Genomic DNA, 17523 nt, shown 5'->3' with positions numbered 1-17523 from the left:
ATGCCACACAAAGAAACATGGCTCCACTGCACATGCTCCTTTTGGAAACTTACATGAAGTTAAGAGGTCTGTAGATTTTAACCCAGAGATGTGTGATCTTAGTTGTGATTTTCATGTCTCATTACAGCATAGCTCTCCTTCCTTGCACAGCACCTGGGTCAGGGGAGCAAATAAGTGTCTAATCTTTCCACCTTCCTCTCTCTCTGACATCCTGAAGATGAAGAGAAGTACAATATGATGTTAGGTTGACAGTCCTTCACCCTCTAGAGCTCTCTGGCAACATGAGCTACTTGGGCAACCTTGAAGCAGAAACGCAAGAGTCACTTTCATTATCCTTTCCCATTGATGCCTAATCAATCAGGATTAAAGAAAAGATTGATCCTCAGTCTGAAATACCAGGTATTCATGTGTAAAGTGGATGCTGAGCTCAGAGCTAACTTTCAGAGGCTGTACCTCTGGTCTGGACTGAGCCAGCCTTCTCTCTCATCTTTCTAGCTCCTCTCTGATCCAGCCCACTCCACATGGCCAGACATCAATCCACTCTTTCTACAGAAAAAGCTTCTCAAACACAAATCTACTACCCCTCTGCCTTCCCAATCTAAAATCCTTAAGGAGCCATGCAACCTAGATGGTGCGTATCTCTTCTCAGGCTTTCTGTCCCCTGATTGGACTTTCTTCCCATTCCATGGCCTTGACTTATGCTATTTCTCTCTCCAGCTCTCCCCACTGCCTCTGTCTTCAATCCTATGTTTGCCTGGTAATCTTCCATTCCACTTCTTCAGATTTTGGTTGAAAGATCGTTTCTTGAGGGGACATATTCCTGACATTATACCTCCCCCCCAAGCTAGGAAGGTCCCCTAGTTACATACTTCCTGGCACCATGACCTACATTTTCCCTGCCCAGTGATCCCTGGGGGCCCAGACATTTCTACCCTGTACCCTTGGCCTAGGAGGCTCTGCACCCCGCTGTACCTGGTACCATTATACTCATTTTGCATCTTCCACTCAAACAAGTCCTCACTGACACCTTCTCCAATTCTCCAGAGTAGGAATTACCTAATCTCTTTCCAGGGTCTCTCTAGGCTTTTATTTAGGCCTGTTTGGTACCAATGGAGGCTTTCAGCTCCATCACACAACTAAACTGTTGGCTGCTCCAGGAAAGACATAAGACCTTGTCACCTTTAACTATGATGGGAGGAAACCCAAAACACATTTGATGAACTGATCAATAGAGATTCTCTGAAATTTCTTCTAACACAAAACATACCTGGCCATGGATATTCTTTTCTAACTTCCTACTACACAGTTTCAACTGACATTTGGGAAAAATATCTAGTGTTTTTTTCCTTTTTGACATTTTCAGCCAAGTGTTCCTATGTGATGTGATGCCTAGGACTAAGTGCCAACTATTTATGTGGGCAGAAGGAAAGAATGACTTGATGGGAGGAGATAAAAAGAGAAATAAAAAGAAAGACCAATACAGTGTAATTAAGATTTTTTTCTTAATCTTGTGGGAAAATACCACCATACTAGTGGTAATGACACTGAGAGCCCCCTGGGGCTGAGAGACAAGCTGCAAAGAAGGTGTACGGTGTTAGCTCCATAGACTAGGCTCTGGGACAGAGTCTGAAACAGTCTGTATTAAATACTGACCCATATCATGTGCTACTGGTGAGGAGGAAGACAGCGTGCTTTTCCCAAAGGGTGATGATCTCCCCAAATGATGACTCTTCTCAGGAGGCAGGAGTGCTTTCCCAGAATAACCTTTTTGCTCTTTATTCAGCTGCTGCAGCAGATACTCATTAGTTACCACCAGGGATCTGAGACACGGGGGAAAAAGACAGTGGTGAAGTCATAAAAGCAAAGTAGATGTCATTTAGAAATGTTTGCTAAAGATAAATGTAAAATGAAGTAACACCTTTAAATAGAAAGAACTATCCAATTTATGAGTGGGTTATTTTAAAAGTGGGACAACAGTTTCTTTATTACAGTCCTGTTTGATTATGTTCCAGGTTGACTGTAGCAATAACACAATTCACATTTTACATAGTGACTGTTCTATTCTTTCCAAAGCACTTTTCATGATGAAATAAGTAGAAACACCAGGAGACTGGCCCCTGACCAGGCCTGCAATTTCTATTCCTATTCACAGATCTTAATTTCTACTTCTTCTAATCTATACTGCCTCAGCAATTAAACTAATGGTGCTAGTCATAAACGTATTCTTGGACTCTGCATTACCATGTAATGTTAGAAGCTATCAGAGACTTCCCTTCCCTGCCAAAAAAGATGTATGCACAATGCTATTCACTGCAGCACTATTTGTAATAGCAAGATACCATGAACCTAAATGTCCATCAGTAGAGGATTAATTACAGACACCATGGAGTCCTATATATGTATAAAAAGGAGTGAGAACTTACTCTAAACATCACTGTGAAATGATTTCTAAGATAAAATGTTAAAGCAACATTATGCCTCTTTTTATATAATAGAGGGAATACAAATACATACCCACGCCTGCAATGGAAGGCTAGTGGGAGGGAAGGAAAGGATAGAGGAGACAGGTAAGGAAGCTAAATTTGTTTGAATTTATCTGATTTCATAGATCTGACTTTGGGACCATGTACGTTTAACATAACCGTACTCAGGATTAAATCAAAATAATAAAAATATTCCCTATAAATCAAAACCAAAATGAAACAAATTGAACCTATATATTGAAGTGATGGTTTAACAAAACAGAGAAGAATTAATTCAAGTTATTCTAAAATACAGCCATTTGTACATCACTAAAGAGATAACCTTAATGTTCTCAAAGTGTGGTCCCCAGGCCAGAAGCAACAGTATCACCTGAAAACTTACTAGAAATGCAAATTCTCAATTCCCAGCCCAGATCTGCAGAATCAGAAACTCTGGGGGTGAGACGTAGCACTCTGTAGTTCAACAAGTTTTCAGGTGATTCTGTACACACCCAAGTATGATAAAGATGAATTTATGCTATTCACTATACTCTTGTATGGGCTACCACTATACTATACCCCTATAGTATAGGGATATGGGATGTATATCTATACCCCTATATAGTGGTCAGATGGTAAAGAATCTGCCTGCAACGTGGAAGACCCGGGTTCCATCTGTGGGTAGGTTGGGAAGATCCCCTGGAGAAGTGAATAGCTCCCCACTCCAGTATTCTTGCCTGGAGAATTCCATGGACAGAGGAGCCTGATGGGCTACAGTCCCTGAGGTTGAAACAAGTCAGACATGACCAAGCCACTAACACACACACACACACACACACACACACACACACACACACACACACACTTTTGTATATGTTTGCAATAATTAGAAAAAAAGTTTTTTAAAAAGTCAGCCAGAATGGATCTGGGTCGAATCCTCCTTATATTTAGCTATTCTAAGAAAAATTAGGAAGTGCAGTTAGGGACTGAAGGCTTGGGGAGTAGAGTTCTATTTAAGCTTCACTGATGGTCCTAGCAAAGGTGTTTGGCAAATCAAACTTTCAAGGGCTTGTCTAAATATACCAATAGTCTTGAGGCCTCTTCTGATTTGTCTAGCCTGTAGCCTGGGGAAACTGTTCTTTCTTTGAAGAGTCTCATGTTACTGAACTCCTCTGAAAGGAACACATACATTGGATTCTTTCCCTATCACTCAGAGTGCTTGACCTCTCTTCTATGTTCAAGAGTAGGTAGACATTTTTTAGAAGAGCAAGATGGCTGATTTTAGGGGTATATTGTGACTGAGGAAAGCTAGCTGACCCAAACAAGGGTCCTTTTGGATCCAGTGAGAAACTACTTATCATTGAGGTGTTGTAACCCACCAGTGCCAGCAAAGATATTTAGTCCCTGGTGTGTTCTAGAAAGCAGTATTTTGACCCCTGAGCTAACTGGCTTGGATACAGGTTGTTTACATGCAGAATATAGTTAATTTGAAAAGTATATAGATATTAACTTGCCAAGTAAAACAAAGGAGATAAAGGAAAATAAATATCTGCTTCCAGAAGCCAGCTAGATGGATCCAATCCTACCTTTGACTTTCGTGGAGAAGAGTCACGGTCTCCTCTAGCTTTTTCAGCTGGGCAAGCTCCTGGTTCAGGCAAGACACCTGCATGTTCAGCTGTTGGTTTTTGCGCAGAAGATCATCTACAAAGGTTACAGTATATAGGGGTGAGAGGATTCCAAGTGGTTAGTCTTTGAGCAGAGCTTGAGTGAACAGGTGGGCACCTTGAAGAATTGGAGGCCCCACTGCACCCACCTCTGCACTACATTCACCATTCCTTCTCTTGAAAACAGCAGATATAGTGACAAGAATATACAGTTTAGCAGAAGACTATATCTGAATTAAAATTCAACCACTTGATCTTGCACATGTTCATTTTTGTGAATTTCACAACCCTGCCCCGCAGCACTGTTATGAGGAGTCAGTGAGATACCTGCACTTATAAGCATAGGCAGTCAACAAATATTAGGTCTCCCTGTATTCTGCATTTTAATTCATGAATGTATGTCCCTCACTCTGTATGGAATATGTGAAAACACCTAGAACTGTGTTGGGCACAAGATAACCGCTCAACGAGCACTTGCAGAAACTGAATTTGTGGCCAAGGCATTCATATTTAGCTTTCCAAATATGTTATCAAGGCTTGCAATAATAAGGTAATGAAAGCACAAGAACTCTGGATCTTAAGCAAGTCAGTCTTCTAGAATAGTACTTAAACTTTAATATGCTTACAAATTGCCTGGGGAATCTTATTAAAAAACAGATTCTGATTCAGTAGGTCTGCTGCTAAATCGCTTCAGTCATGTCCAACTCTGCGCAATCCCATAGACGGCAGCCCACCAGGCTCCCTCATCCCTGGGATTCTCTAGGCAAGAATACTGGAGTGGGTTGCCATTTCCTTCTCCAATGCATGAAAGTGAAAAGTCAAAGCGAAGTCGCTCAGTCGTGTCCGACTCTTAGCAACCCCATGGGCTGCAGCCTACCAGGCTCCTCCGTCCATGGGATTTTCCAGGCAAGAGTACTGGATTGGGGTGCCATTGCCTTCTCCATCAGTAGGTCTGAGGTGAGGCCAAGTATTCTATATACATAACAAATCCCCAGGTGATGCTAATGTTGCTGATCTCTGGTTCACATTTTGAGTAGCAAGATTCTGGAAGGTAGAAATCAGGGCTGCAACAGCTGTATTTATCACCAGTAATCCAAAGAGAGTACTGGGCCTCACAGCTGGTTGAAAATAAGTATCTAGTGAATAAACATCTATTTATTTTCAGTATAGGTAAGTGGAGACTGATGTCTTGATTATTCAGGCTTATAAACATTAGATAGACGAGATTCAACTCTGGAAATTCAATGCTGATTTCCAAATCAAATTTCTCATACAAATATCCAAATACCCATAATGTTTGTTTCAGTGTGCTGAACTAGAAGTTTAAAATCAAGGGTAGACTTTTATCTACCTAAACTATACTAAGAATAAAGTAGAACAAATCACAAATTCAATAGGATATTACTTTTCACTTGTCATAATGAAGAAAAATATACAATACCAAGTGTTGGCAACGGTGAAATGAAAAGGCATTCAAACACATACTTGCTGCTGATGTGCGTATAAACTGAAACTACCTTTTTAGGAATGATTTGGTAATGTGTAACAAAAACCTCAAAAACGTCCACATCCTTGGACCCACTAATTCTACTTCAAGGAATGTCTCCTAGGAAAACTGGTCAAAAATGTACACAACGATTTATACACACAGATATTAATAGCTGCATTATTTATCACAGCATAAATATTAGGTCTCTCAGCTCCACCAGAAGAGAAGATGATCTTAGAGAAGCGTTTTCACTCTAGGGTCTTTTCTTCTATTTCAAGTCTTTGAATGTTTGGAAATTCTTTGAATTATTTCTAATATAAATAATGACAGCTTTATTTATAATAACTAACATTAAAAACAACTATACAGAGGACTAAATAGATAAATATGGTATAGTCATGTGATATTAGAGGAAATGCCTAGGCTATTAAATTAATAACATTAGCTTGTAGAAATCAGATTGCTGAGGGTCGATGGTAGGGGAACCTAAATGCACCAGAGTTGAACTTTTTAGAGTAGGGAAGCGTTCTGTATTTTGATTGGATGGAATTAAATGAGTATACATTTTGAGAAACTCATCAAACTTAGAATGTGTGCATTTTGTTTTATGTAAATTCATTTTGAAAAATCAAAACACAAATTTCAGTTCTGACTTTAAAATATATGTATAGAGATATAGGTGAAAGAAAATACACCCAAAACACTAATGGTAGTTATTTCTGGGTAATGCGATTTTATTTTCCTTATATTTTTCAAACTTTCTGTAAGGAACATGATCTTCTGCTATAATCAGAAAAAACAACAAGTGTCATTCTCAAAAAATAATGACAATAATAACATTTGTAAATGCTTTACACTGATAAAAGAGTAAACTCTCTTACTCTGGTAACTCAAGTCACCTGCATTACAACTCTGAGGCAAAATGATTGTTTCCATTTAGGAAGCCATGTGAGCTCTGGATGATGAAGCTTATTAAATGGGTTATCTATAAACAAAATGTCTTGAGATGCACCATACATTGCTTTCCTGAACTTACCATAAGTGTGGGACGGGTGCCCACTGACAATTGAAGTGGTAGCACCTTCCTCCAAACGCTGGATTTTTTCTGACAAAATGAGGTTTTCCTCTAGCACTCTGACTAGTTTTTGCTTCAAACTTTCCTTTAGATTAGAAAACAAAATACAAACACATTAAGAATCTGAAATTCTGGGAAGTGTTTTTAGAAGATTGAAAGAATCTTTGCTCTTTTTAGTGATAAACTGAATGGAGGTCAGCCTCTTTCTTTCTCACTAGAATTTTAATTCATTGGTAAACATAGTTCAAGTGCAGCAAAGAAACTTACCACATGCATTTTTACCACATGTGAATTATCCGCTACTATTACAAAACAAGTGGTTGTTTTGACAAGTGGCCAGCATTATGAGTCACCTATTTAAAGTTTCTAGAAAATAAACTTGATGTCTGAAAATCCTCTAATGTTAAGAAAAGGTTGGGGGGGGGGTAGTCTAAGAAAATGAATCCCTTCTTTCCCTCCCAGCACTTGAAGCCTAACGCTCTAGGAGTGGCCCCTGGTTTACGGCTCTCCATCAGAATGGAGGAAAGACAGTCCCAGAGACATTTAACTTCCCTCATCTGAATCAAATCATAACCTTCAAGAACACAATCCTAAATGTTTTCACTCTAGGGCCTTTTTTTTTCTTTTCCATTTCAAGCCTTTCCCTAGAATTTTTGGATTACGGAGTCAACCCCGAAGAACCTCCAAGCTGTCCCTGCAAGTTTTGTGTTCCTAATTTGCACAGACTGACTTTTCTATATTTCAGTTCATAAGCATCTAGGTGTTCAGGTGATGATGATCTTTATGGCACAGAGCTGTTCTAGCCTTGCTGCCTCGTCCTTTTCTAGTAAAGGAAGAGTAGGAAAAGAAGATGAGAGCAGCATACCATGTCATTAGGGACCAGCTGCCCTGTCTCCTTCAGTTCCATCTCCCTCCTGTGGAAGGCTTTTGATGTATCTTCCGGATGTGAGCGACACCACTGCTGAGAAGGAGCAGGGACTACCAAGGTCAGAAGCAGATCTCGGGCAGGACCTGCCAAAAATTCAGGTTGGGCACACGGGCCAGTCTTAAAAGCTAAAGCAGAGAATTCCTAGTCAATAACTACCAGCTCTGTTGGACAAATAGGGTAATCTAATGTCTCCTTTTTACAAGAATTTAGTAACTGTAAGAGATGTTTCATGATGGAGATAAAAAAGCTATATCCCACATCTATGGAGAAACAACAGCAGACTCTCATGAGTGCATGCTCTGTGCTATTCTCTAATCACTGATGAATGGCTCCTGGGGATAATTTCCTACAAAACAAGAGCAAAGGATCAATGTGGGAAGGAAAGTAACTGGGCTAAGACTTTTTCTTCTGTATGTCACTTTAGATATTAAAAAACAACAAAAAAGCTAAGCCTAAACAACTTTAAAGTCATATCTGACTCTTTTATGACCCCATGGACAGCCCTCAAGGCTCTTCTGTCCATGGAATTCTCCAGGCAAGAATACTGGAGTGGGTCACCATGTCTTTCTCCAGAGGATCTTCCTGACCTAGGGATCAAACCCGGGTCTCCTGCACTGCAGGAGGATTTTTTACTTCCCGAGCCAATAGGGAAGCCCTTAAAGTTCCTAGTTTTTACTTAAACTCTTACCACTACTATTAAGCAACAAAAAGACACATAGGGACAATATTTGCAAAACTGTTTTTCCCTAAGTTCCTAAAAACAAAGTCCTGAAAAAGAGTCCAGGTCATTTAGTCCAAATCATAACATTTCCATAGGCATCACAGACCTCTGATGATCAAACTCAGTTTCTATTTATTTATTATTGGCATTTTCCCCAAGGATCATAAAATCCTTTTGTAATCATTAACATGACCATGCTTTATTTTATATATCATCACTTAAAGACTACCAAAAAAAAAAAAGTTACAGGAAAACAAGACAGCTGGTACAGGAGGGAAGAGTGCTTAAGAAAATATAGAGAATGGAATTCCCTGGCAGTAGAGCAGTTAGGATTTGGTGTTTTCACTGCCGTGGGCCCAGGTTCAATCCCTGGTCAGGGAACTAACAGCCTGCATAGAGATGGCAAGCTGCACGGTGCAACCAAAAAAGGAAAAACAGGGAAGATGATTATAAGAAAAATGCAGATTTGTCTATCATTGTGCGGCTGACAAATTTTGGTAAGTGTTCATGAGAACAATTTTCCCTGCAAGTAAAGGGGGCTGAGCGGCTTTTATCAGAATGTAGAGCAGAAACAGAGCAGAAGCAAGGCTGAGCCCCTTCTCTGGGAACTGAGAATGAATTCACTTTACCGAGAAACTTCTTGTTCAGGAGGAGGGAGCCGGAGCCATTCCAGTGCTTATCCACAAGTTCCAGGAGCTGTCTGAGGACAGTGGCCACATGAGAGGTTCTGGCAGAGACTGGGGGACTGTGGTTTCCTGGCAAACCATGCAAACTGCCCAGGTCACTAGAGAGAGGCTCAAGAAAAAAAACAAAACAACACCCAACCATTTGTCATTCTTACACAATAAGGGAAGTAAAAACCCAGACATTTAAAGGGTTAACATTAAGCAAAAGAGAAAGTTGACTTCATCTTTCAGTTCAGATTTGAGTAGAATATTATTTATATCTAAGACAGATACAATAATATATACAAGGATAATTTCAAAGCAAACAATATCTTCTATCATAATTTTCTATAGAGATTTTCAGAAAAGTACAAAAAATACTTTAACACCTATGTCTATGGCTTAACATATTATGTTATGAATATGGAAAGATTAAACTGTAGAACATTTTTTAAGGTATTATATTATCATAAAATAAAATGGGGAGTAATTCAATAAAAGTTATAACTCATAAGCTTATATTTAGTATATTAATATATATAAACATAACTGTCCTATAACATTTTAAGTGTTATGTTAAATGCTATTGTTGGACCCAGTACTAAAGATACTTTTTATTCAGTAAAAATCTTATGTATATAGATGCATAGGTAGAGCTCTCTCTCCAGCGAAACTTCCAATTGTTTTTAATTCATTCAGAAATGATGTATGTGTCAATATATTTAGTCATGTCTGAATGAATTAAAGAACAATTGGGGACTTCCCTGGTAGTCCAGTGGTTAAGAATCCACCTGCCAATGCAGGAGACACAGGTTCAATCACTGGTCCAGGAAGATCCCACATGCCACAGGGCAACTAAGCCCATGTACCACAACTACTGAGCCAGCGTGCCCTAGACCCTGTGCTCTGCAACAAGAGAAGCCATTGCAATGAGAAGCCCAAACACTACAACTAGAGAAAGCTCATGAGCAGCACCAAAAACCTAGTGCAGCCAGTAAATAAAATTTTCAAAAATTAAAAAAAAATTGTGAATTTTACTGGACAGATCAATCTTTTCTGTGAGTTCTCAAGTGACTTCAAGAAAGCTGTTACATATTAAAAACAGCCAAATTATTTCTCAATCTTTGGCTCTCTTGATATTAAAAATACATAAATGATTAACTAGCTAATGCTGTCATATCTGACAACCATGAAACAGAACACCAGACAGTGATATTTATGACTTGAGTCACACATGTGGGCTATGATTAATAAGGAAAAGCATTATAAATGGGATAAACATTTATTAAACAGATCTGTGCAAAACACTGATCATGTGCATTGAGAGTTCTATATAAGGTCTGTGAACATATGAAGTAAAAGATGAAGTCCTTAAGAAATTAATCTGATTAGGAAGGAAAGTCATAGAAAGACTGGTTACACTACAAGCCACTTTAGAGGATCTTGTGAAAAATGGATATTGAAATGTTCATCTCAAAATCCAACCAAAATGTCATTGGTTTTTCATGTATTGGTAATACTGTGTGTACATCATGAAGCAACTTAGAAACACACATATGCCTTATGTATTTTCTTTCACTTTTCATAATGTGGTGAGAGTGGGGGATAATTTTTTTATGAACTTTGGAATAATTCTGTTACTTTTAATTTTCAGCAAATTATGCCTTATGATTTTTTAAATTTAATTTTTATAATTTGTGATTCTAAAGTCAGTTGGTTAAAAATAAATTTTCTCATCAAGAATTCATATTTGATTTAATTTTGTTTTTTTTTATATGGGGTTATTTTTTAAACAACATTTAAATGCTCTTCTGATTTATACCTTTCTAAAAACTAAACAGTGTATTTCTTTTATAGTTATATTCAAGCAGCTCTTTTATAACTTTTCATATAAAGAAATACAGTATCTAACAGGAAAAAAGAAATGGGAATTTTTAAGACAGTCCAGAAAAGTTGAGATTTTAATTACTGTTGAGATTGAGATTTTAATTACTGTTTTAACAATATAACATGAAATAGAGGTGAGAAAATTTCCTAGAACATATCTTATTAATATAGCACCCAAATATCCTAAATGTTGCTATGGCTTTACCCTAAATACATTAACACTAGTGCTCTTTTCTAGAACAATAGGCATCAGTGACTGAAGATGGAAAACAAAAAAGGACCAAAAAGTCAAAAAAGTATTACAAGACTGCCCCCTTTGGTACACAAAAATTATAACCAATTCCAAAGTTTTGAAAACTGAATAGAAAGTATTTAAAAGCTAAAAAAAGCCAACCAACCAAACAACAAAATCCCTTTATAAAGCCCATGTCGATGTGCAAAAAGATTTCCAGCAACTGAAACTAAAGTGACTAGAAATAGTTGTTTTTGACCAAATAACCTGCTTTTTCACAAGGTAGTGACTAAGACTATGGGTTCAAGGGAAGAGAATGTCCTGAGAGCTATAGTTCCTTTAACTAATGAGAAGGCTTCATGATGGAATTAAAGCCTGGAGAAAAATTAATATTCAGATAGATGAGAGGAGAGAAGATGGCATTCTCCATGGAGGGATGTATACAAAGGCAGTGACAAAACTTAGTTAGTGAGTAAGAACAACACTAACTATCGTACTACAATTTTATAAAATGAATTAAATAATATGTGTGGGAATGTTTTTTGATTTGTTTACTCCCTGAGCCAACTGTCAGCTAAAAATCCTTTGGATTTAATTCATCATCTTAATCTAATTCATTCTGGGGAAAAACTGGAATAATTTTAGTTTTTGGACAGGAAAGCAATGCTTTCAGAAGAAAGGTCCCTAGCAAGTTAGTCATTTGTAGCCAAAGCAAATGTGTAAACATGGTAAGATTATAAGCAACAATGAAACAGAGATCATTCTTCAACCAACCCTGAGCCCCTGGCAACTTGCGTATTCTTTCCTATCATAAACTCTGTCCACTTATTATCAAAGTACTTCCCCCCATGTTTATGCTCTGGAAGTAGATTAGGGACCATTCTTCCTGTGACAGAAATGCAGCAGAAGGGGACTGACTTTCCCAAAGGCAAAAGAATCACAGCCTTTGGCCTGGCAGTATTACCCACTGACCTCTGAAAATCCCTTTGAATTTCTATCACTCTTGATCGAAACTACCACCACCAAAACAGAACCCCATTCTAATCTTGGACCTGATGTGTTTTTGTACAAGCACAAACAAGCCAACACTTGCCTCACTGCCTGTAGCATCTCTGAAACCATGTTTTGTATTCAGGGTGGCAAGGATATTTTCCTTCCGTCTGAATCCTCTTCTTGATGGGCTTAATGACCTCTTGGTCAAATTCTCTCTGTTTTCTGATGTCCCAGTAGGCAATAGCAGTGTCCTCAGAGAGTCTCCCAGGATGGAGTTGTTTGGGAAAGAACCATGTGCTTGTGTTAAATCACTGAGGCTGGTGGCTAACTGTTGCTCTACATTCACCACCAGAGCAGGGTCACTGTTGAAATGGGTTGCGGCATACAGATCTGTGAAGGAAACAGGCCAGGAGATGAACCTGCTCTTCAACTCTCTCAAGTCTCCCTTCCTTCCTTAACCTGTCAGAAATCCAAGGGTCACAATGGCCTCTCCGTAGTATATACTCTCAACTGTCTGGATTCTCCCTCCCTATCCACCTGACAAAGCCCCAAGTCTGGTTAAATACTCTGTGCACATAATCCAAATCTACAGAGCAGTGGGAAGTGACTAGAGAACAATATGCATCTCTTTCCATCATCTTCACTTTAAATTCATAACCATTATCTTAACTGGGCCCAGCTATTTTAATACATTACCCTAATCAATTTACTCTCCTATTCTTTGAGATCACTATTTCACATCTCTTCTCCTCAAACTTCCAACACTTTCTCCTCCCTCCTCACTCTCAGGTGCTTTATTTCTCTGAGCAAATCAGAGGCAATCAAAGAAAACATTTATGTGATCTCACCACTAAATCTACCAGTTCCACCTGTATTTGGGTCTATAAATTATCTGCCTTCCTTCTTATTGTAATAGATGAACTGTCTGTGTTTCAATCCAAGGCCCACTCTCCACTGGTAGACTAGATTCCATCTCCTCTAGACCACTCCGCTATTTTGTTGTTGTTTTTTGTAATTGTCCCTTTTCTCTCCTGCATCAATAATTTTACCTCTACTGGGTCATTTCCACCATGTTCTCTTTGATCCCATCCCCTCTTCCAGCTACATTTCCACATCTTTGCTCCCCTTCACTGCAAAACTCCTTGAAGGTGTTGTATATATTTGGCAATTCTATTGCTTCTCCGATGATTCTTTCTTTAATTCACCTCAACAAGGCTTTTGTTAATCACGCATCTCCTGAAGCTGCTCACTACATGGGTTCAATCCCTGGGTTAGGAAGATCCCCTGGAGAAGAAAATGACAACCTACTCCAGTATTCTTGCCTGTGAAATCCCATGAACCAAGGAATCTGGCAGGGGCCATGGGATCGCAAGAGTCTGACACGACTTAAGTGACCAAACCATCACCACCAATGCACTGCCAATACCATGATCATTTCTCGGTCCCAGAAATGTTAAAGGCATCTGTTAAAAACATCTGACACTGTATTTATCACTATCTCCTTCCTGAAACACATTTTTCATGTGGCCTCCTGGTTGCCACTCCTTCTTTGGCTTTTTTCTTTTCTCTTACTTAGTGGCTGCCACTTTCTTGCTCTCCATGATGGTTTCTCTTCATCAGTGAGATTTCTAACTGTTGGAGGACTCAAGTTAGTCCTCAGATATCTTTTCTATCTATATTTACCCTCTTGGGGAGATTATATCCAGCCTGTTTTAATGTCATCCACACACTTTTAATTCCCACCTTCTTCCCTGAACTCCAGACTAATACATCTAATTATCAAATTGGCATCTCTGAGAAGTTTTAATAGGCACCTCAAACTCAACATGTCTAAGACCAATTCTTGGTATCTATCCTAAAACCTGTTCCTCCCACTCTTTTCCATCTGAGTAAATGGTAACTCCATCCTTCCATTTATTCAGACTTGAAACCTGAGAGTTACACTTGACTGCTTTCTCTCATACTTCATCCTCAACCCAGCAGCAAATCATGGAGTGTTATCTTTGGAACACATTCAAAATCTATTTCTCACCACCTATACTGCTTTCTCTCTAGTTCAAGTTACCATCATCTCTTATCCAGATTCTGATCTACTTTTAGAATTTTAGAAACTTCTATCCTTACCCCCCATTGTGTATTCTCAACTAAGTAGCAAGAGTAATTTTTAAGTTAGATGTCACTTCTCTACTACAAACTCTCCAACAGCTCCTGATCTGACCCAGAATAAATGCCTGATTATCTGACTTTATCTATACACCTCATCTACCTCACTCTGCTGTAGCAGCCCTGTTTCTTCATTGTTCCTTGAACATGCCAAGCATGTTCCAGTTTCAGAAACTTTGCACTTACTATTTCCACTGTCTAAAATTTCTCCCCCCACAAGTTATCGACATGACTCACATGTATTTTATTTAAGTCTGTACTTTTACTTCTCATTTGAGAAGCTTTCCCTGACCATTTCATCTAAAGCTTTACCTCCTTCATATACTCTCTAAGTGCTATGTGCATGTGTGCATGCTAGGTTGCTTCAGTCTTGTCCAACTCTTTATGACCTTATGGACTATAGCCCACCAAGCTCCTTTGTCCATGGGATTCTCCAGGTAAGAATACTGGAGTGGGTTGCCATGCCCTCCTCCAGGGAATCTTCCTGACCCAGGGATCAAACCCACATCTCTTATGTCTTCTACATTGGCAGGTGGGTTCTTTACTGCTGGAGCCACCTGGGAAGCCATTCTCTAATACCCTTATGTTATTTTTCTTCACAACACTTATCATAAGCTGACTTCTATATTTATAATTTATTTATCATCTGTCTTAACTCTTTAGAATAGAATTTCCATGAAAGTAGGGACCTTTTTTATTAATGCAAAAATACATATGGAATTTCACTTTTGTTTGATATGTTATCTATAGAGCTAGAATAGCATCTGGCATATAGTAGGTATTTAATACATTTTGTTGAATTAATACATACCTAAAGAGTGGTCTCCCAACACTTACTTTCCTAAAACTAGCTTTTTCTGAAAAAGTAACTCTCAATAGAAGTGATTGAGACCAGAGGAGACTAAATGTTACTAGAAATATATCCCAGGTGCTATTTAACTGAAATAACATATAGTTATCAAATTTGCATTTATAAGAATTTTCTCTAATATATCTATCATGTTAAACTCATACCCTGTAGATTTCTTGAGGCTCTGACTACTGGTCATGATTTATTTATTTACTTTTGGCCGCATCATGCAGCTTGCAGGATATTTTAGTTCCCCCGCCAGGAACGGAGCCCACACCCTCAGCAGTGAAAGCGCAGAATCCTAACCATTGGACTGACAAGGAATTCACCAATGTAAGAAATATTTATTCCAAAAGATCCAGTTAAACCTCAATCTTCACATTTATTAAAGAAGAGAGGCCTACAAACTGATAGGAAGCTATTACCTGAACTAAGCTTCAAAAGCCTTCCGGTGCTGGAGTCAGGGTTTGACAGAGAAGTCAGTAAGTCTCCACAGGAATGGGATGTGGTGGCTTTCATGTTATTTGAAGGCTTTGTGCTATATTCTCGGTAGTTCTTGTTTCTCTGAGGCCTTTTACCAATACTTCCGTGAAGGGACAGATTTTGAGAATAATGACTATCATAATTTTCTAGACCAACATCTGAAGGTAACTGATAGGGATGAATCTGGCTAGAATCACCCACATCCAGGCGTTTACCCAATGAAGCATCATGGGTAAGCTGATAAGTATCAGGTTTTGGTATCAAGTCCTTTTCTGGAGAAGAACCTGAAGACTTGTTGTCCAAAAAAGATATTCGGTACCCTTCTTTAGCCATCTTCTCTGGGGATCGAATTGTCAACTGATGAGGTGAGTAGCGTCTGATTTCTAACCATCACCAAACGGGTGGGGGGGGGAAAGACAATGAGAATTTTTAGGGTAGCCTTGTTCACTAGATAAACTCTTGTCTACAAAACAAAACAAAACAAAACAAAACAGTTCTCAGGAAGAGATGGTTTATAATTTTTATAAGTGGTAGCATAATATTATGGAGGGATTTCTATATGGAAGAACAACAAAACATGCTGGACATTGTGTAAACAGTAAAGACCATAGCATTCTGAAGATAAATTTTACGTCAACCTAATTCCCTAGGAATTTCCTTCGAAAACTGTAGTGTCAGAGTTTTCTGTATTTACACTTCCACTATTTTGGTGCACCCCCCACATGACAAAAGTTGTGATCTTATGTATTCAGTCTATGGACAACAATTGGTAGGTCTCTGATTTCACAGAATCCTCACAATAAAGCTAAACCCATTCCCACTCCAAATCTCCACCCAGAGGATATAGGTTCACACATTGGGAACCACTATCATAAACCAATTAAATGACAGGAGATGCAAAACCTATGAAAACCCCTAAACCAATTCCAAAACATTTCTCTCAGTCAGCTGTATCAGAATCTCTGAAAAGCCTCAGAGTGGGGCAACTAAAGCATCAGACAAAGAGAGAAGTCTCTGTGTTCTTTGGGGTTTTCAGATATTCATATGTTTGAAGGCCTTCCTGAGTTAGTCACATTAACTCAGAACAGTGGAACTTTCTATCTCTATAGAATCTTTAAGAATATCAACGTTTTTACTAAGCGCCAGTCCATATAGTGGAAGAAATGGTAAAGAATAATATTTTTATGTAAGAAAAAGAATCTAATAACAAGTAATGAGATTAGATAATTCAGACTATCCCTCCTGTTGAAGATATCTAAAAAGTGGGATGATATATATATCCTTAAAAGCATTAAAGAGCTAACAAGTTAAAGAGAAATTTCTAGGCCAAAATCTAGAAAACAGCAAGAACTCTTATAGATGAGTCTAGCACTTAAAGTCATTTTTTCTCTAAGGAGATTTAGGATAAAAGGTATAAAATCCTAGTCCAGGAGCCATCCAAGGTAAAGAGTATGAGAAACCACCCCCTAACTACCCACCCAACATTAAGATGGGAACCTAAGCAGGAAACAATTTTCAGAATAAAGGTAAACTGGAAATAAACTAGCCCTTGTACAGTGGTAATCCAGGTTTGTATTATCTGGGTGATCCAGGGAACCTCAAGTTTTGAGCATGGATTAAGATGATCCCAGATTGATAGTCCCCTAGCCAACTGGTAAAAGCAAATGAAAGTCTGGTCTGGAAAAGATACCTTCACGTAAGACTTTAAACCATTCCTACAAATAGTTTTTAAAATACAATATCCAGCAAGTAGCCAAAGGAAACAAAAAAGGAAATAAGACAAGTGAGAATGAGTAGGAAAAAACAGACAATACAGGCACACAAAAAATGGAATAGATGCAGCCTATACAATGGCTATTTTTACTATGTTTAAAGATATAAAACATCTGGGAAATTTCTGCTTATAAAAAG

At 38.5% G+C, this 17523-nt stretch overlaps 1 protein-coding gene and 1 long non-coding RNA gene across 3 annotated transcripts in view; one reads left to right on the top strand and one right to left on the bottom strand.

Annotated features, from left to right (window-relative positions):
* Positions 1-1478: 1478 nt before the first annotated feature.
* The window catches only part of LRRC36 (leucine rich repeat containing 36), a 56417-nt gene continuing 40372 nt past the window's right edge, over positions 1479-17523 (bottom strand). Inside the window, exons 8-14 of one of the 2 annotated variants that reach the window (XM_004015067.4) lie at positions 15555-15995; positions 12217-12506; positions 8969-9134; positions 7556-7701; positions 6652-6775; positions 4049-4163; positions 1479-1820 (exon numbers count right to left, since the gene is read on the bottom strand). In XM_004015067.4, coding sequence (XP_004015116.1) covers positions 1595-1820; positions 4049-4163; positions 6652-6775; positions 7556-7701; positions 8969-9134; positions 12217-12506; positions 15555-15995 — 1508 coding nt within the window. In that variant the 3' untranslated portion in view covers positions 1479-1594. Of the gene's footprint in view, positions 1821-4048; positions 4164-6651; positions 6776-7555; positions 7744-8968; positions 9135-12216; positions 12507-15554; positions 15996-17523 lie in introns of both variants that reach the window. The other variant, XM_027978075.2, reaches the window with a different exon arrangement.
* On the top strand, positions 1819-10751 carry LOC132657681 (uncharacterized). Its single transcript, XR_009596188.1, has 2 exons — positions 1819-2567; positions 4022-10751. It is a non-coding gene; the product is annotated as an uncharacterized LOC132657681 (long non-coding RNA).

The sequence above is a fragment of the Ovis aries genome, chromosome 14, assembly GCF_016772045.2.
Source record: "Ovis aries strain OAR_USU_Benz2616 breed Rambouillet chromosome 14, ARS-UI_Ramb_v3.0, whole genome shotgun sequence".
NCBI classification, from domain to species: Eukaryota; Metazoa; Chordata; class Mammalia; order Artiodactyla; family Bovidae; genus Ovis; species Ovis aries.
The sequence above is the reverse complement of the archived record's forward strand: the minus strand, read 5'-3'. Positions and strand labels throughout refer to the sequence as shown.